The 20,758-nt window shown below is 41.5% G+C and overlaps 2 protein-coding genes across 31 annotated transcripts in view; both read left to right on the top strand.

Annotated features, from left to right (window-relative positions):
* Positions 1–5,133, top strand: part of LOC121873023 (E3 ubiquitin-protein ligase lubel-like) — a 119,800-nt gene extending 114,667 nt beyond the window's left edge. For 28 of the 30 annotated variants that reach the window (XM_042376306.1, XM_042376305.1, XM_042376307.1 and 25 more), the window contains 2 exons: positions 435–603; positions 2,963–5,133. In XM_042376306.1, the coding sequence (XP_042232240.1) occupies positions 435–603; positions 2,963–3,001 (208 nt within the window). In that variant the 3' untranslated portion in view covers positions 3,002–5,133. Of the gene's footprint in view, positions 1–434; positions 604–672; positions 839–2,962 lie in introns of all 30 variants that reach the window. The other 2 variants (XM_042376296.1, XM_042376326.1) reach the window with 1 other exon arrangement.
* Positions 5,134–9,490: 4,357 nt separating this feature from the next.
* Positions 9,491–12,987, top strand: LOC121872835 (protein deadpan-like). The gene is made up of 3 exons (XM_042375883.1): positions 9,491–9,739; positions 9,951–10,046; positions 10,224–12,987. The coding sequence occupies exons 1-3, from the start codon at positions 9,674–9,676 to the stop codon at positions 11,847–11,849; spliced, it is 1,788 nt and encodes a 595-aa protein (XP_042231817.1). The 5' UTR covers positions 9,491–9,673; the 3' UTR covers positions 11,850–12,987.
* Positions 12,988–20,758: the final 7,771 nt, after the last annotated feature.

Genomic DNA, 20,758 nt, shown 5'->3' with positions numbered 1-20,758 from the left:
TCACTAACGCCATATGAAATTAACCACACCACTTCCCGTCCAACATGGGAATAACGAATTGAAAGTTGAAAGATCTGTCAACCTTCCCTTTACCTTCACAACATCTTTTTTCATTCCCCTGGTGAGCTTCCTCAGAGTCTTAGATTTCGAGTTTCCAGATACCCCAGAGTGTGGATCTCACCCTGAGTGTTCCGCTGACTTCACTGGACTGGTATTAATTGGTTCTCCCAGTGCACCAAATTGTGCTGGGAGAACCAGCCAACTCCTTTCCCAGATTGGAAAACCCTCGTGTGTATGTTATAGGTTGGGTTTTTGTGAAGAAGGAATGCTTGGTTAATAGCAAAGTCAAGTTCTATTTATCCTCACTGCTACAGGACTTGGAATTTAGCGAACAAATGATTAATGCGCTCTAAGACCAACTTCCTTCTTTACAGAAACCACTACCTTGACTATTTGGGTCGGTTGTGTTATAAAAATAAAATAGACCCGCTGCCCCTGATGCAAGAGGATGATTTGAGGTTAGTATTACGTCGGGAGGACATGGAGATTCCCAAGCGGCGACGTTGGGAATCTGACGAGTACTTCCGCAAGAGGCTCTCCAAGGTAACAGTCCTTTAATTCGTCATTTTCTCTCTTGTTTTTCTGGCAAACCTCTCCATTATCTCACTCCAGGTTACACTACACGGAATACTTGGTGGAGAAGATCAATACGCACAAGCTTGACCCTGTCAGCATCTTTGACGAGGCAGACTTGCGAGTCTGTCTCAGGAGGAACGGCAAGACCGTCCCCATCAGGCGCTGGGAGTCCGAAAAGTTGTACAGGGATAAGCTAATCAAGGTGTCAACTCCAGCCTTCTCCTCCTCCAGCCTCTGTTCTTCAGCATGCACCTTTAATTACTTGAGTTCTTAATGCTTGCTTGTAACTTTTAGTAGAGCTAGGAAGTACTGTAGTTATTGTTTGTAATATAAAAGGATGATTTTCTTCTCATCTTTTAAGTTTGCAGTTACTTTTTTACTGTTGTACAATATATGTAGCCTTAATGCACCTTATAAACTGTCAACATAACTACATTACATAGAAATAGGGTTTTTTTTTCAACAGTACAGTATACTAAGTAGATGTAGCGAAAAGTGGGAAGATAAAAGGCCCATTTAAGTTCATCTTGGAGTTGGTAATACTGTACTGTACTTGCAACCTCTGCTAGCTCATGTTGATATCCTATCTTTAATATGTCATCGACAACCATTCATTAGAGTCTTAAGAAATATAGTTTATAACTACGACTGAGAGTTCTTGCAGACCAACATTTCCTGCTAGCTTGTACGTGGTTACAATAATTTATCATTGACATTAGAGATATTCAACATGCCTAACACTTCTACCGGGGTTTGAGTTCCTTACTTCTCAGATATTAGTCACGTGAACCTCTGGTAGAGCTGTGTGCATGAACTAACTGATGGTTATAATCTTATCTTTAGCCGTACCACTGTTTTTGCATACATTATTTTGTCTGTAACGATAGATTCTATGTACAGTATATGATAAGAGTATGTAGTATTGCTTGCATTAGATTATCTCTAAATTTTGTAATGTAATAACTGCATGGATGGATGATTTAGCTACCGCCGTCTATTACGAGAACTCTGTCCTCTGTAGTACTATATAAAATGTATAAAATGATGATAATGGCATCATTAATAACAAAATATCATAACTATATTGATACTAACGGTAATAATAATAATAATTATAATAATAATAATAATAGTAATAATAATAATAATAATAATAATAATACAGTAATAATAATAAAATAATAATTCTAGGATTTGCTGTCATTATCTATGTAAACTATCGAACACTTGAGTAACATCTTCAGTCTACTATTTTATATTATTTCCTAACTAAACAATGATAACACTTTCACGAGCAGATGCGTTACTTGGTGCCTGGAATATGCCTTAAGATATTTATCTGATGAAAAGTGAAAGCGGTTCTCATAGGACTGACTGCCCGTTCGGGTGTGGATACAGCACACTGTAAGGTATACTAAGCTTTCGGTATACAGGGAGGCAGCATGGCCGGTATTGCACTCAACCCCATTCACTTCCCCAAGTTGTAATCTTAAGTAGCCATTTACAGCTGGGTGAACTGAGAGTGCCCAGGGATCGAACAAAGACCCATGGGACAGGAAGCGAGCGCTGTTATACACTCGATCGCCGCACTCCAATATTTATCTGAAGCATTTTTCTAAAACCTTGCATCATTGTTATGATGCTGTGAATTAAACTATTGAGAAATTTAAATTACCTCAAACAATACAGTGCTTTGTTTGACGATGGCAAACTCCAGTAATAAGATGTAAAATGCTATCTTTGGTATGACTTAGTACTCGGGTCTTATGGGATATATGTAACTTCAAGCTTTTGTCAGTATTGAAAGTGTAAATCCGAGAATATTAAAGTGATATCTTCCCCTCCAATGTCAGAATAGAAAATTATTATAACGTAGAGAGTTTGTTGTGAGTGGAAATTCGGATAGTTCCTAATGAAGACATTCATGCCCTTAGCCATGTACAGTTAAGGCAAGTTCCACTGATTATTTTTTTCTATACGTTATATTCACCTTCACAAACTATATTTAGATATGAAAGTTCAACTGCAGATTTAGGAATGATGTACAGCACCAATATTGGAATGCCTAAGTTGTGACAATATTATTTAGTTGTGTCTTAACATAGATAGGAATGGAAATGTATTGATGTATAGAAACAAGTTATAGGCTGTATCTCAGTTGTTGTAGCATAGTATTTGTACTGGCAAGTTGCATGACGAGAGTGTACCGGCCAGATCTTGAGTACAGTAAGTGACACTACAGTTATAGCTTGATGATGTAAATAATATTTATCGTATTTTCAGCCAACCTCAGGTGATAAGAATCGTTCTTATTGTGTCCCAACAGCTGATTAAGGAGCACCTTCCCCTGGGTAACCTCGACTAGTGCTGTAGGATCTTCGACGTTAAGAAGTATCCATACAGGACGCGCCGCCCACTCGTCTGTGATGTCTCCCACACCAACCACACTACACTCCGTCCTTCGTCGGTATCGCCAAACCCAGCCGTGGGACCCAGCAACCTTGTGATACCAACAGTGGTAACCACCCGCATCGTAACGCCCACGTCCCACCAGAACCCAAGACGCCCCTCCTTCACCACAGCCATGTAACTTATTTACCTATGAAGACAAGTCTGATAGTGGTGGTTTCAACCTTACTGCAACAGCCTCGACGCTCAACCCAACCCACCAATTATATAACTTCTAATCTTGTTTCACCTTCGCTATTAAAGTTCATTGTTAATTATTCTTGTTGTTTACTATTGCTGTAACTTTAATGGAAAAAATGAATATCCTTATGTCATCATGAAGTTGCTGTATATTTTAGCAAGGTCAAGTGTACCGCCTTCGTTGCCACTAACCCCCCAGATGTATATTGTAGCAAGATTGTGGCGTCATAGGTCTGATGTTGAAGAATTCGTGAATGTAATTCTAAATTACACAGTTTATGAAATATATTCGATATATATATATATATACACACACGAGCATTTTTTTTTTATAAAATGACACTAATTGGAAGGCGGCAAACGGTCACTCAAACGCTCGAGCTAAATGAGACGAATGAGAAAAATATATTGAAATTGTAGTGTACTAAAAAATATTGCTGACTCATGCTGTTTGTTTTAGACTGTGGTGAAGCAGTTCTGTCACAGTGATGAATAGTAAAGGTTGATCAATACTTCCTTCCCCCAGTGTGCTTCTTCCCGGCACCTCCCAAGTGTGTGTGTGTGTGTGTATCAAATAATGCAAAACCAACTCTAGTAGAGCCATAAGTGTGTATCTTTCGAGTCAAAATATGTATATGAGATGAGTTGAACCGCGTTAGTGCGTGACTGAAATCGAAACCTTCCGTTTTTTCCTAAAGTTACCTGGAGAGCTGTGGATAGGTCGTGCCCTGGAAGGTCGACTGGGCCCCTTCAAGTATCGTCCTCATAAGCAAGTCTGCACATTCTTACATCTGTCACATAAGGTTTATTATATACGTATTCATTTCATGTTTATCTTTCCCGTATTTACTTTGTGAGATAATTCACCACTTCTTTAATAACCCTGTATCCAAAGATTGCTATGTGGCTTCCTTGTGATTATTTATAGAGTTTTATTATGACAGATGTATGTTAGTGATTTATTTTTCACCCTCCAGACATTCACACGACATCCTCCCTGCCATCACAGCACACCACTCCCTCCCTGCCGTTACGCCAGAGCCTTCCTACCACCACACTACAGATTCCTTCTCTGCCATCACACAGCAAACCTTCCACACCATACCCTTTCCCATCAACACACTATGTCCACCTCTTGCTCCTAATATGTTTACATAATACATCAAATTCATAATTTCTTTGGTTTTATACCCTTCATATACGCTTTATCAGACAATAATAAATTTAAACACAGTGCCCTTTTTGTCTTCCTGTGAAAGACAAAAAATTAAAAATGTACCAGCAGAGTGACCATCATCCAGGACCTCTCGTATTGCCGTCATCTTAATTCTAATTCTATGAAATTCTCTTCCAATTTCATCTCTCGTTGTCTTGAATAATAATACATACACTGAAGAGCCAAGTTACCTCTTATGAGTTTTTGGACGTTAAGTTATCTCTTATAAAACATTTGTTTCACGCATGTGAGGCTCCATACACTGGACAAGGATTCTCAATGGTTCTTACGTTTCCATTCGTATTGGTTTTTGTGAGAACACATCTAAATGACTCACTTGGTTCATAATATAATGTTCGTATCAAAAAGAATGTTGAATTTGTGACGAGGCTCTACTATAATAAGTGGGTGATTCTTGTTCCCAGCTTAAGAGAAAACAAACAAGATGCGAAACTGAGAATTCATGTCCAGTCGCTCATGTGTTGTTCAGTGGCCCGCTGGTGCCCCGTGACGCTCACGCCGTTCCCCGTCATATTACTAATCCGCCGCTTATATCTCAACTCTCATCTGTGATGTTTGTCATGTATACACAGACTTTGGGACTAATAAATATATTATACCATGTAAATACGCATCAGATGTGTCATTTAACCTCGGTTACTGGTTGGTTGGTTGGTCAATGAATTTGTGAAAATGAGGCAAAAATGGAGTATTAATTTTGGCTTATGCGTAGATGTGAAAGGCAAATGTCATTTTAAAATCTTTACGTCTAAATATATTGAAACAATCTCCATAACAGCTGTACAAGAAAACTAGTGCTGTATAAGTGAATAGCAGTTGGGTAAGTCTCTACGGAGGATATCTGCCATGTTTCATTAGTATTGACAGCCATGTTTTATTGTCTAGTCTTTCAGAACGAATTGTACAATGAAAGACAAAAGTCGTGTCGTGAAATTTGGTGAAAACATATGCCGAAGGGCTAAAACTTTTGGTGCGCTCCGCCTTGTGGTAGGGGGCTCTCATAATGTTTCACGAGTTATATTTAATCTTCGGACAAAACTGCGACACAACTTTTGTCTTTGATTGTACCTTTGTGTTTATACTTTTACTAAGTCACTACATGAAGGCGACCACATTAGAGCTCAGGTTATTAAAGGTTAGGTTAGATTCTCAAAGGTTCGTGTGATGAATAGTACACAAAACTGAACATGTACGAATAAACACGACTGGTTTGACTTAAGCAAAAGCAAGGAATATATCCAAAACTAGTACCAAATTTACACTGAGACCTTAAGTAGATATCATCACACAGCTACAGTTAGAGAACAAAGCATAAAGAACCTTCGGTTATGTTCTCTTATGCTAATTCTGTCTTGCTATGTGAACATGGCTTACTTTTAAACATTATATTTGTGTCTTAGATTTTAGGTTAACTGGTCAATTGTATTCTTTCATTTTGGGTTACAAGAACTACTCATGGCACGAACCATTGAAAATATGACCTAACCTAACCTTTGAGACTCAAGAGTCTGGAGCCTTGAAGTTACGATCTTCACCAAATCTTTACCAGATATCACAGACAAAACTCCCCAATCATCGAAACCTAAAGAATCCATAACTATTGTTGTTTATCAGAAAAAAATTTCTCTCGAAAAAAATCGACCCTGCAGGTGAGATAGTGCTCTAGATTTTACTCAGTGCGTTAACTCTCAAACACACCACTAAGACACAAGGTTCCATTAAACACCAATTTTAACAACACTGCATAATGAAATACAGTACGTACAAGACAACCAGTATTGAACATGCTTACAGCGGTTTGTACCATCATACCTGCATAAGTACTGTCCCGTGACCAATTTTTCGGATATAAATAACTTGTGCCATGGTCTTATTCCCCGGGGTCAGGTCAAGTAGGTGCCCAGGATGTTGATGACCAGGACAAATGACTCAGTTTCGACGTGGTTGTAATTGTGTGTGGCTGATGTGATTAGTTTGTTTGTTGTGATATACGTGTTAATTGTTGTGGTTGTGTCGTTTTGTGGAATTTCGATTTATTTTCTATCACTCATCCATCCATCATCCCCATCGCTAATCCATTGCATCATCTCCATCACTCATCCACTCATCATCTACATCAGTCATCCATTCATCATATTCATCAGTCACCCATTCATCATCTCCATCACTCATCCATCAGTCATTTTCACCATTCATCCATCCAACATCTCCACCACTCACCCATTTATCATATCCATAAATCATCCATCCATAATCCCCATCATCCATTCATCCATCATCTCCATCACTCATCCATTCATCATCTCACTCTCCATCATCATCTCCATCACTCATCCATTCATAATCTCCAACACTCATCCATTCATCATCTTCACTCATTCATCCATCATCTCCATCACTCATCCATTCATCATCTCCATGTGGATGACATAGGGTTGCGAAACAACTTCAGGATTGCCGGAATCCCTAAAGATATCCACGAGAGCTGGGAATAATCCCAACGCAAAATTTCACGCCTGCTGAATGAACATTTTAAACTTCCTGAAGTAAAGTTTGACCGTGCTCAACGCGTCGGGAAACCCAACTCCTCCCGCCCCCGCGACATCATAGCAAAATTCTCATCCCCTTCTGACCGTGACAAAGGATTTTATCAACGCAGTAAACTGAAAGGCAGTACTATCTTCGTCAACGAGGATCTCTGCCCAGGTACGACTAAAGCCCGTCTACAGAAAATGGACCAGTTTAAAGAAGCCAGGAAACAAGGGAAACACGTGACGTTCAGTCATAAAACCCTTGTTGTGAGTTGGGCAAGTGGACACCCGCCCTCACCCACGCTGTACAACCCCTAGTCCTTCGAATCCCTCCCCACTGGTGAACCAGTCACTGTCGCTATCACCTGAGTTTCCTGCCGGCCATCTCGAGTACTACACGTCTACCCTCTGTGGTGGAAACCAGCAACCCTCAAACCGAGTGACAGGAGCACCTCCCACTCTATCTGGGAATCACCCTCAACAGTACCGGTCATCCTAATTCTGTTGGTTGTAGCACTGTGTATTTATTATATTTCACATATCTTCCTTTTTCACCCCAGTGACCTAGGTTTTACTTGCTTTAATCAGTATCAATGTTCCCACAATGATGATGCTAGTGTCATTCCCTTAGACACAATACTCCATATTGATCCTGATGCCTTTCTACAAAACTCACTGGTTACACCAACTAACTGTAACTTTCCTGACTCTCCCGAGTTTAGTTCTAGTCTCCTACTACCTCATTCCTTCTCCTTGATTAGCCATAACATCAGCAGTATTCCTTTTAGATCAGTGTTTATCTTGTAATGTACTTGGGTTCTGTGAGACCAAACTCACTAACGATATTGACCATTTGTATAACATTCCTAATTATAATAGACACTGCTTCAACACGTCACGACACAGTGGTGGTGTCGCCTATATGTTGATATCAAGTATAACACTCCTGTAAGAGATTATTTAAGGGATTCAGGAGGAGTACATGGAGAGTGTTTTCATTGAATTACGTAACGACACACGAAATATCCTAGTAGGGATAATCTACAGAAGACCCCACACTAATGTAAGGAATTTTCTTGATAAATTTTCGGAGCTTATCAATATCATAAGTTCAGAGAGGAAACATTGCTACATTACAGGAGATTTCAACCTTGATCTATTAAAATCAGAAACCGACACCTCAGTATTAAATCTTCTTGCTACCTGTCATTCTAAACTCTTCTTCAACACTATAACCAAACCCACTAGAGTAACTGCCACCGCTGCCACTGTGATAGATCATATCTGGACTAACAACACTCCTAACAATCTTGCAAGTGGAATTATTTATAACAATATCTCAGATCACTTCCCAGTTTTTGCCATGTATAAAACAGCCACAAGACCTGAAAGGTCTAGTAGTGTCTCAATCCAATCTTTTCTTTCTTTTATCCTCTTCGCCACTGATCGGCTTGTTAGCCGCTTGGGCGATCGGTCACGTCTCTTTTCATTTATATACAGAGACTATTTTCTTTTATTGGTATTGATGCATAGTATGTAATTTTCACTTTTGTTTTTCATTGCCTTCTTTCTCCTTTTTATTCGTTGTTTTTCTTCATTTCTTGTCTTTCCTCTTACACCTTTACTCTCCCTCGCGACTCGCACATTAACTTTCTCACCATATTATCAGTGTTTTTATCACCGTGTTCAACCACAGCACTATCACTTCCTCTCTCTATCATTGGCTTCTGTTCCCACCACCTCCTCGCCTCTCTCAACCACAAGTGTCGCGAAGAACTTTTTCAATATTACCGGAAGTGTGATATATACAAACACACTGTAGTTTTATTTTAACGAATATGAGTAGTTATGGGTTTATTCGCGTAAAACATTACCCAACCATGTTATTTTTGTAATGGTAAACACACAATAGGTAGGGCGTGTCTGCTCACTGTTATGAATGAGAAGTGAGGTTCATTTATGAACACTGTACATTGTTCTACAAGGTTGACAATAGTACACCCATTATTATTTAGAAGAGTATCTGTCGTCTCACTATAATAATTTTTGTCAAGATTCATAATAAGCATAGTTAATTATGTTGAGAAGTAACCTTGGCTTGAAACAATGGGAGTCAGGATAACTTATTTAATTGGATTATCACCTAAAGGTACGTCGCCACTTGGGTTGCCGCTGATTGGCCAAGAAACGGGAGTAGGAGGAGCACAGGGATTGGGTCGCGCGGATAAACTGCTGCTGTTGATTATACAAATATTTATACCTCTAGAACATTGAAATCGAATCGTAATTTGCATACTCGTGTGGGGACAGTAAATATCAACCAATTTTAGTAGAAACAAGATATGAAGTCCCCGGCAAAACACTCGCTGCGCTAGTGATTTTAACGATTTGGTAGCTAGCAACTGAGGCTCCATCGCGGCCGGAACCGTGGGAGCTGTTGCTGCTGGCGGAAGGAGGGAGGGATGGGGGAAACTTAGTATCGTCCCGACACTCCTATTTCCCCAACGCAGGATTAACACTCCCCTAACAAGACGTTTCAGAACTTGCCATATGTGTTTAGCGTATACGGTTTACTACCGTAGTGCCCGTTCCTGTTGGGTGGCAGAGTGAGCGGGAGGACATGTGCACTATGGACACCACCTCCGCCTTAGATGGGGATCTAGTGTCCAAAATAGACACCAGACGGGTGAGTAAATGGGAGACGTTTACTTTTTGTGTTTTATTTGATTTATTTTAGTTGTTACTGACTTACAGTAAGTTACAGTACAGTATATGTTCCGTGGTTAGATTTTTTGTAAATGATTATGAAGTGTGTTAATTATACCCACATCATGTATGTGTGTGTGTGTGTGTGTGTGTCTGTAAGGTCATTACTTAATCTCTCCCTCGTCCCTCAGAGCAACAAGCCGCTGATGGAGAAGAAGCGTCGTCAACGCATCAACCGCTGCCTTAATGAACTAAAGACCCTCGTGCTGGAGGCACTTAAAAAAGACGTGAGTACATGGAAAATTTTTAGTTTTTTTCTATCGTCACTTAAACACTTCTAGATCAGGCACTACTGCCCCCAAAATACTGAATGTCCTTTGTATTTGAGCAGTTTCCTTTACACATGAGAGAGCATGGTAACTCCACTTGAGGAAGGTTAATACCATAATGTGATCTTTTTACAGCCATCGCGGTACAGCAAGCTGGAGAAGGCAGACATCCTGGAGATGACAGTGCGACACGTGCAGACGCTGCACCGTCATGAGGTAACTGCGGGCGGCCGGCTGGTGGGTGGTGGTCGGGTGATGGGCGGCGGGAAGACAATGGGTAGTGACGAGAAAGCTAAGTATCGCGCGGGATTTATTCAGTGTGCCGTGGAGGTAACCAAATACCTGTCTAATATGAACGGGGTGCCCAATGACCTCCACAACAAGGTCATATCGCATCTCAACTCCGTCTCCAATAGTGTCACGAGCTGTCCCGGGGCGACACACACGCCAGGAGTACCACCTGGAGGAGCCAGTGTGATGGTGGGTGGGGGTATGGTCACTGTTGCCCCGCCCCTCACTGGCCACACGTCCCCTATAGCTCCTCCTCTTGTTATCACCACTGCCGCAGACTCCAGCACTGGAGGACTCAGCCTGCCCGAAAGACCTGACTATGCCTCCACCACTATACAATTCAGGAGTCCCCCGCCTTTGACATCCCCAAAATCGCCACCTGCCTCCACACCCACCACTTCGGTGACGGTGGGTGCGGGCGTTACTTTAGTACCAGCTCGGCTTGCGTCTGGTCAGGTGGCTCTCGTGTTGCCCCCTGGTACCGCCCTCCCTGCTGACACTACTCCTGTCCCCGTCGTTAACAGTATGAGCAATCAAGCACCTGGTAGTACTGTTCCAGCAGTTCCTTTCAGTAATTCGTCTAGAACAGACTCTACAAGTATTGACCGACTGGCGCCCTCTGCCAATACGTTCTTAAAGGACGCAGCAACAAGTGTGTCGTCCTTCAGGTCCGACAATCCTGTGTTTCCGCTTAGTTGTCACACTTCTAAGAATATCAACTTTACCCTACCAAAAAACTTACCGACTTTATTTGATGGAGAATCTAATATTTCTTCTAGTCAGATTTTGTTTTCCAGAAATCTTCCAGTTATTACTACTAGTAGTCTGATGGCATCGCAAAACTTGTCGCCAAAGGTCGACGAAAACAGCTGTTCTCAAACCACCGGAGCCACAACCCAATTGCTGACTCATAATTTACAAGGAGTTAACCTCACCGCGTCATCCACTTCCATTGAAAATCAGGTTACACAGCACAACACGACAGAGACTAACGTCCTGGTGACATCGTCAACCTTCCCGGGCGGAATTCCAACCACCTCAGAGACGTGGCCTTCACCCGCCAACCCCCAGATCTCCCGAAGTTTCTCCAACGTTAGCAGAGAAGTTACCAGTGCTCGCTCGAACTACTCCGCTTCGTCGTGGTGCACTCTCGGCTCCTCCACGCTGGTGAAACCCACACCCACGCTGCCACAGTCCACTCCTGCTGCAGCAGACACCGATCACTCTCAACTCCACACACCTTACTCTCTCACCATTCTTGCCACAGAGTCTCCTGCTGCACCGACGCCCTCCACCGCTTCTCCTGCATCATTACACGAACCTCTAAATCTTGTGACAAACAACCAGTCGCGAGATGCCGTGTGTGGGCGTCGGTCGTTCAAGGCGGCCTCCGAGTTTCCCTGGCGACGACCCGCACCTTACTACATCCCACAGCCTTGCCACCGGTCACAACCATGGCGGCCCTGGTGACCACTGATCCTCGGATGAATGATTTACTTTCTACCAAAGTTCCGTGACCTAAGATGCAATTATTCCCTGTGTTAATAATTATTCACCTCCAACAACTGCTTCTTTCAAGAGGCTCATCTTGATTCACCGCCGTGATTTGTGACACAACAGTGACTTGTAAACTACGAAAGAGGACTATTTTGTTAATGGTTTGTCACCTTGGTCTACAAACAACAATGTTTCTTCAGTGGCCACGATTCACGTCTCGTCCCACAGTGTAAATGTAACCAGTGAATTCATCATGATTTCTTTTTCTTCAAATATGACACGAATTTTGACGCCTCGAGTATAATTATGAAATTAGTGAACAAAGACAGAAAGTGATGTTGAAGTGAATTTGCATGGTATAATGTTACCTATAGGAGCTCCAACGACTACTGTGTTGACAGGTTTATTTTATAAAATGTTTAAGGCGTCGAGGATACCTGTGATTGGTAGTCTTGTTGATCTCGTGCACGTAAAGAAATGGAAAGATATCAAACTAGTGAAACAAGAGGGTGTTCCCTGTTTGTCATTCTATGCGACATTCCTCTGTGAGGTACTGTACTGTATTCATATCCTGGAGCCAAGCAGGTGACCCCTCCCGCACGTCCACCAATACATGACCCACTATTCTCTTGAACGGTATTTTGCTTATCTTAGATAAAAATAAGCAACTCTGATGCTATATGAATATAAACATAATATACAATTCTGTTTGCATATGTTTCCATAGAAAAAAAAAGAAACAAACGCAATTCATAGCTGAAATCTCAGACCAGTATTAGTGAGTGTGAGCTCATACCTGTGCGTGTTGGTACAAGGTCAGTCACAGAAAGCAAATTAAAAATATTCTACTGAATTTTAAACCCAGATAACAGATGCAGTTTTCCGTACCTATGTGTGCTTATAGGTTCCACTGAATGGCTTTAATAGGGCTGTGATTAGATTTAGTTTTATAGTGTGTTGTGTTTGTACACATGATCCCTCAGACTCTCTTGAGACACTACAGGTAAGATGCGAAAAAGTTGGTTGTTAGAATAGTGGTTTCAAGTGATGGGGTATGAGATTATTATTATTATTATTATTATTATTATTATTATTATTATTATTATTATTATCATCATTATTGTCGTTATTATTGTTCTTATTATTACTGTGACCATAATTATTTTTATTACTGTTATTGTTAATATTAATATTATTATTATCATCATTATTGTTATTAGTTTAAAATCTACAAAAAATAATGGTAGTAAATAACAATGACTTAAACTGAGGTCTCTTTAACTCGTGGCTAGTGACACACCTCACTGGTTACCGCACTATTACTGTAGTACTGTACTGGTAACGTGTTTACATTCCTCGTTCTCTATATTTCAGACCAACAGCCAAAGAATCTCTTTCATTTTCCATAATCTTGTGTTTGAGTAAAGTGTTTATTGGTCATTAAAACTGTCTTGTTGATGAACCATTTTGTATTATTTCCTTTACAGTTGTTGAAATAGATCACCTGAATGTTAAACCCCCCTTCTAATTTTACACGAAGATTAAACACACTAACGCTTACCTAACCTAACCTAACCTAACCTAACCTAACCTAACCTAACCTAACCTAATCTAACCTAATCTAACCTAACCTAACCTAACATACCGTAACCTAATCCTGCAAATAACATTAGGGTTGTTAATCTTCAGGAGAAAAAAGTTAGGGTGCCTAATCTTCATGCGGTACATTAAGGTGTTTTTCCATCGTGGGTGTGTGTAGAAACGTAGTGTTGATACATTAGTGAAATAAGGTATTGATTGTTTTAATGGTGTGTTATACAGGCGTTGACTTACAAGATGATTCACTTATATTACTTATGTACTATGTATATTTTATCTAACCTAACCTAAGAAACCTAAACTAAACTAACCTAACCTATCATAACCCAAAAGAGGTAGTAGGTAGTACACAGGTAGTAGGTAGTAGGCAGCTACCAAACAGGGAGGTACTACCGCCTAGGAAGATATTGGAAGCATAATGTGTTGTCTAATGGTAGACCCTGCTGCCATATGGCATCACGAAAATTGTGATCAAGTCCCAGGTTGCTGATCTGACTTTCTGCCTCATTTACACACAATTGCAGGGTCTCAATTGTTTCTCTTACTATTGCCAACACAACATACATATATTGTTTCTCACTCTTCATATTTTTTAGTTATATTTATTTTCATTTCTATAATTATTTTGGTTCATTTTTTTTCGCCCCCCAGGACCCGATGTGGGTCGGTGACCTGTGCCCGAGTGAGCTAATCCACCGTAAAAAAACAAAAACAAAAAAAACATAACCTAAACTAAACTATAATCCCGTAATACTGACAAAAACTGTCTTGTTATCCTGTAATGCTGACGAAACACAAGTAATCTTGACATACTGACAAACACTGACTTGTTATCGTGTAAAACTAACTTCAAATCTTATATGTACTAACACACTCTGGCTCGTAATTCTCTAATACTGAGAAAACACTGACTAGTAATCCTATTAATACTGAGTAAGAAAAAAGAAACACTGACTTATTTAACTCAATACACCAATGAATCCGTCGACCGTCACTTGTTTATGGGCAGCCCTGATAGTTTACGTCCGTTTCCTGGCGCTGGTGGGAAGAAAAAGTTGATGTAGATATCCCGTGTGTGTGTGTGTGTGTCTGTGCAAGTGTGTATGTATGTATGAATGTATGCATGTATGTAAGTATGAATATGTATGTATGTATGTATGTATGTATGTATGTATATGCTAGTTTATGTGTGTGTGTGTGTGTGTGTGTGTGTGTGTGTGTGTGTGTGCAAGACGTCAATAAAGAGAGGGAACTGCAGGATCATTACTTACCTGTTGGAGGAAGAAGCACAGGTAAAGAACCACTCACAGGAGGGAAATCACCTCTGATTATTCGTGGGAAATGTTAAGGTTTTATTATTCTTGAATGATGTCTTCCTAATTTATTCCTCTTCTTTCCCTCTTATTCTCTTTCTATCTCTTTTTTGTCATTAATTCTCTCATTTTGTCTTTTTTTTGTCAGTCTTCCGTTTATCTCTGATCTGTATAAAAGTCATAGAACATTTACATAAACTAGATACATTTTATGTCTTTATTTTAATTTATATAGCTGTTTTTTTATTTTTTTTTAGTTTTTATTTTTTTTTCAGATTTTCTCTAACCAACAGAATTATTTAGATTTTATATTATTGGATGGTGAAAGGCTTTATATTTGTTCAACAGGAGAGACTTCAAGTATAGGACAGGTACTGATCCAATCGAATAAACCATGTATATTTATGTATGTAAGTATGTATGTATGTATGTGTGTACTGTAGTTGGTCAGCATACTCGCATCACACACAAATGGCCCTGAGTAGGAACCTTAGGATGAGACGATTAACAAGTTTCTTTATTTCATTTGCATATAATTACCGAATCAGTATAAATTGACTGGTTGTTTGTATCCCCGTAGTTATCGTTAGCCAGTGCGGTTTGGGAGTTATCCGGTCTTCACGGGCTACTTGTTAACACTGGATTATATTGCTCGTTAGTTTAGGCAGGGTGTGGGTGTTGTGTCAGGGGCAGGTTCGTGCGTCTTAAACAAATTCTTTCCATCCTCGAACACAGAGAAGTGATTGTTATGCCTGTGATGTAATGGTCAGCATGCTCACCTCGCAAGCGTGCGGACCCGGGCTCGATCCCCGGGCAGAGTGAAACTATGGGCAAGTTTCTTTACGACATTTGCCTCTGTCTTCCCAGCAGTAATTGGGAACCTGGATGTTAACCGAATTGCGGATCGTATTACGGGGTAATGGTTAGCCAGTGCAGTTGGCGAGTTGTCCGGTCTTCTCGGACTATTCCTTGACACTGGGTCAAGCAGCTCGTTAACTCAGGGTGTGGTTGTTGTGTTTGCAGCAGCTTCTATACCCTAATTCACGCCTAGGTGGCCCTTGGGCCGGTCATCCTCGTTACACGAGGGGCAATCATTATTTATTTATTATGTATGTATGTATGTAGGCATATTTGTATATGTGTTTATATATTTGTGTATGTATGTATGTTTGTATGTATGTATGTATGTATGTATGTATGTATGTATTTATGTACAGTATGCATGTATGTATGTATGTACGTATGTATGTATGTATGTATAAAAGTTACGTAGAAGCTGGCAGACTAGAAGGTAAATTAACAAAACAGAAACTTCACAGGTAAAGTACACACACACACACACACACACACACACACACACTTCGCCACCATCTGTTGCGAACGAGGTGAGTGTGTGAGTGAGTGTGGTCGACTCATGAAGAATCTCACAGTAGTTGTCGGAGAGTTCTCATCCCCAGGACGTCCTACACTCGTGGGAACCCTCAGACGTCCTCCAGGGGCTCTAGGACCTTCCTCTAGCCGTGGGAACCTTTGTATGTCCTCCTCCAGGGGTCTCTAGGATATTATCTTCCTGGGGCTCTGTGACGTCCTGCTTTTCGGGTTCTGTGACGTCCTCCTCAGGGGCTCAGTGATAGTCCTCCTCTAGGGGCTCTGTGAAATCCTCTTCAGGGGCTCTCCGATATTTTTCCCCTAAGAGCTCTGTGACGTCCTCTTCAAGGGGCTCTGTGGCGTCCTATTCTAGGAGCTCTGTGATATTCTCCCCGAGGGACTCCGTGACGTCCTCCTCTAGGGGCTCTGTAACGTCCTCCTCTAGGGCTCTGTGACGTCCTCCTCTAGGAGCTCTGTGACGTCCTCCTCTAGGGGCTCTGGGACCTCCAGCCGTGGGAACGTCGGGACAGTTTACACTCATTATAACAAAAGTGTCCAAGAACTACTGTTAGACCCCGCGAGCTCAATAAAACATAACTTGATATTTACATGAAAAGACGGCCCGAGTCTCACAGGCGGGGAGGAGAGACACCATTATCTGAGCCATAGATTATTATCTCTCTCTCTTTGTTCTCTCTCCCTGTCTATCTCTTTTTCTCTGTCTGTCTGTCTTTCTGTCTGTCTGTCTCATAGTAAATTTCTGCAAAATATTGTGGCTGGAACTTACAGGTAATACACTGACATTACTTGTTACCACATACTCAGTGACTATACACTTTTTTCCCCGGCTTGATTTGGTTAATTTATATACAGTTATTTTACATTCACACATATATACAATAATAATACATTAATCTCCACGAAGAGCTGTGGGAAAGACTCAACTCACCGTAACTAATTTCAAAACCCCATAAATCTCCCCTTGCACTTGTAGAACATGTCTAATTATCCCAGCAAAGAAGAGAGATTAGTTTTGGGAATGTCTGCATGATTCACACCGACTCGTTCTCAGGGGGTAAGATTTTCACACCCAGGAGGTTTATTAATCCCTACGCACGATCGATCACTACTGAAGGCGAATTGATGAAGATGACACGACTGGGAACAGAATGTATGTTGACTGTAACTGTAGGTTCACTGCATAGATGTTAGATGTTTGGGTTTATACAACGAATTTATTGGGGATTAGATTCTAGACTCTCTCTCTCTCTCTCTCTCTCTCTTCCTCTTCCCTTTACTCTTCCGCCACCTCCTTCTCGTTCTCTGTCTTTCTTCTTCTTTTCTTCTCCTTCTCCTTCTTCTTCTCTCTCTCTTAGCCTTCTCTTCTTCCATTCATGTACCTCTTTTTCTCTGTTTCTTTCCTCTCTCTTTCTTTTTTCCCACTCCCTTTCCATCTCCTCCCCTTCTGCATTCCCCTCTTTCTCTCCTTTCTCTTTTTCTTATCTTCTTTTTTCTTTCCTCCTCCTCCTCCTCCTGTCCGCCCTTCCTCCTCCTCCTCCCCACCCTTCCTCCTTCTCTCCCATTTCTTCCTTACTACTCTTTTCTTTCTTGTTCTTTTAACCTCCTTCACCCCCACCCCTCTTCATTTCTTCTTCCTTCCTCTACCTCCTCCTCTCCTCTTCCTTTCCCTTTCCCCACCCCTCCTCCACACCCACCCCTCCTCCTCACCCACCCCCCATTCATCCTTCCTCAGTTCCCGGTACCTCACCCCCCACCCCCACACACTTCCGTTCAAGACGCTGTGGTAATCAGAACTCGATAATATGCGAGAATGTGTGGGAACGTTAGCTGGGCCCACGAGAACCCTTCCCCCTGTGACAGTACACAACGCCAGCCCAGCCCCACTGCTTATCGCCTTGCTGGGATTGTGGGGGGCTGCGGGATTGTGGGGCAGTGGGTTTATTGGAGGTTGTTGGATTGTGGGGTCGTGGGTTTATTGGAGGTTGTTGGATTGTGGGGTGGTGGGTTTATTGGAGGTTGTGGGATTGTGGGGTGGTGGGTTTATTGGAGGTTGTGGGATTGTGGGGTGGTGGGTTTATTGGAGGTTGTGGGATTGTGGGGTGGTGGGTTTATTGGAGGTTGTGGGATTGTGGGGTGGTGGGTTTATTGAGGATTGTGAGTTTAAGGGATAGTGAGATTGTGAGATTGAGGGGTTGTAGGTTTGAATGGAAGAGGAATTGTAATATTGTTGGGTTGTATTGTTCTACTTGGTGTTGTAGTCTGGCTAATGTGAGATTGTGGGGTTGTGAGGTACTGGTGTAGATTTTAGTATCTCCTGTGGTATTTGGGGTTGGTACTCCATTTTATGTATGTATGTATATATGTATGTATGTATGTACGTATGTATGTATGTATGTATGTATGTATGTATTCTATCCATCTACCTATCTATCCACCCATCTATCCACTTATCTATCTCATCATTATCCATCCCACACCACCACACCTCATTCTCAAACTACAGTCGCCGGGTACACTAAGTCGCTATCATTCTATCATCATTCTGCCACGATTAAACTCCTCCCCAATTCGCATAATGGCAATCATCATCCTGGTGGCTTCTCTTCATCTTACTTAGTCTTATTATCTTTGTTTTTGCCGCACTTTTCTCCAACTTTATTGCGATAAATTTACCGTCTAACGTCTTGGTTCCCACACAGCTTGCTATTTGCATCGTCTTCGTGTGTGTGTGTGTGTGTGTGTGTGTGTGTGTGTGTGTGTGTGTGTGTGTATGTGTGTTCTTAACCTTATCTTCTAATTCCTCGTTTCTTTATTTTTCTTTGTCAGTTTTCTTGTCTTTCGGCTTTTTTTATTATTCTTGATTCATTTTCTTATTTACTTTAAGTTAATTGTTATTCATTAGGTTAATTTTATCCTTATTGTCTTTTTTTCTCTTCTTTTTTCTTCTCTCGTTTATTTTCGGTAGATTTGGAGACTTGCAGGTGAAATTATTAGTTTGATATGATTTAACAATTAAAGAAAGTGAATGAAGCATTTTCAGTACCAACACATACATACATACATACATACATACATACATACATACATACATACAATGGAGTACCAACCCCAAATACCACAGGAGATACTAAAATCTACACCAGTACCTCACAACCCCACAATCTCACATTAGCCAGACTACAACACCAAGTAGAACAATACAACCCAACACTATTACAATTCCTCTTCCATTCAAACCTACAACCCCTCAATCTCACAATCTCACTATCCCTTAAACTCACAATCCTCAATAAACCCACCACCCCACAATCCCACAACCTCTAACAAACCCACCACCCCACAATCCCACAACCTCTAATAAACCCACGACCCCACAATCCAACAACCTCCAATAAACCCACTGCCCCACAACTGCAAACAATTTCAAAGGCGATACAGTGGGGTTGGGCTGGCGTTAGTACTGTCACAGGGGAAGGTTCGTCCCATACATATGTTCCCACATTCGCATATTATCGAGTCTGGAAGTGTGGGGGGTGAGGGGGTAACCAGACGCTGAAGGGGAAGGATGAATGGGGGGTGGGTGAGGAGGAGGGGTGGGTGTGGAGGAGGGGTGGGGAAAGGGAAAGGAAGAGGAGAGGAGGAGGTAGAGGAAGGAAGATGAAATGAAGAGGGTGGGGGTGAAGGAGGTTAAGAGAACAAGAAAGAAAAGAGTAGTAAGGAAGAAATGGGAGAGAAGGAGGAAGGGTGGGGAGGAGGAGGAGGAAGGACGGAGAGGAGGAGGAGGAGGAGGAAAGAAGATAAGAAAGAGAGAAAGGAGAGAAAGAGGGGAATGCAGAACGGGAGGAGATGGAAAGGGAGTGGGAAAAAAGAAAGAGAGAGGAAAGAAACAGAAAACGAGGTAAATGAATGGAAGAAGAGAAGGCTAAAAGAGAGAGAAGAAGAAGGAGAAGGAGAAGAAAAGAAGAAGAAAGACAGAGGACGAGGGGGAGGTGGCGGAGGAGGAAGTCATGAGAGTGGTCTTGGTGTTATGTTATGCTCGACGGTTTAAAGGAATTTTGCGGATCCCTTAAGTCGATGTTTTTACGTTAGCAATATTTCTTTTAATCTTGCTCTCAGTGTGTGTGTGTGTGTGTGTGTGTGTGTGTGTGTGTGTGTGTGTGTGTGTGTGTGTGTGTGTGTGTATGTGTGTGTGTTTGAAAACCTAAGATATATTCAATACACAATAAATGAACCCAAGTGGACAGTTATCCTTCCCACCACAAACTCTTAATAAGTTCTGACACCTGAAGGAGGAGGAGGAAGGTGCGTGTGCGTGTGGAGTGTTACAATGGGGCAAATGACAGATGACAAACATCTGTATGGAAAATAGTGCTACTCTACACTTTCTTAGCAGCAGCCGAGGAGACCTGGGTGACGCTGAGAAGATAACGTAACACTTCTCCATACGTCACCCAGCAGCAGCCGAGGAGACCTGGATGACGCTGAGAAGATAACGTAACACTTCTCCATACGTCACCCAGCACCAGCCTAGGAGACCTGGGTGACGCTGAGAAGAAAACGTAACACTTCACCATACGTCAC

This window comes from Homarus americanus, unplaced genomic scaffold, assembly GCF_018991925.1.
Source record: "Homarus americanus isolate GMGI-L3 unplaced genomic scaffold, GMGI_Hamer_2.0 scaffold11022, whole genome shotgun sequence".
NCBI lineage: Eukaryota > Metazoa > Arthropoda > Malacostraca > Decapoda > Nephropidae > Homarus > Homarus americanus.
The sequence above is the reverse complement of the archived record's forward strand: the minus strand, read 5'-3'. Positions and strand labels throughout refer to the sequence as shown.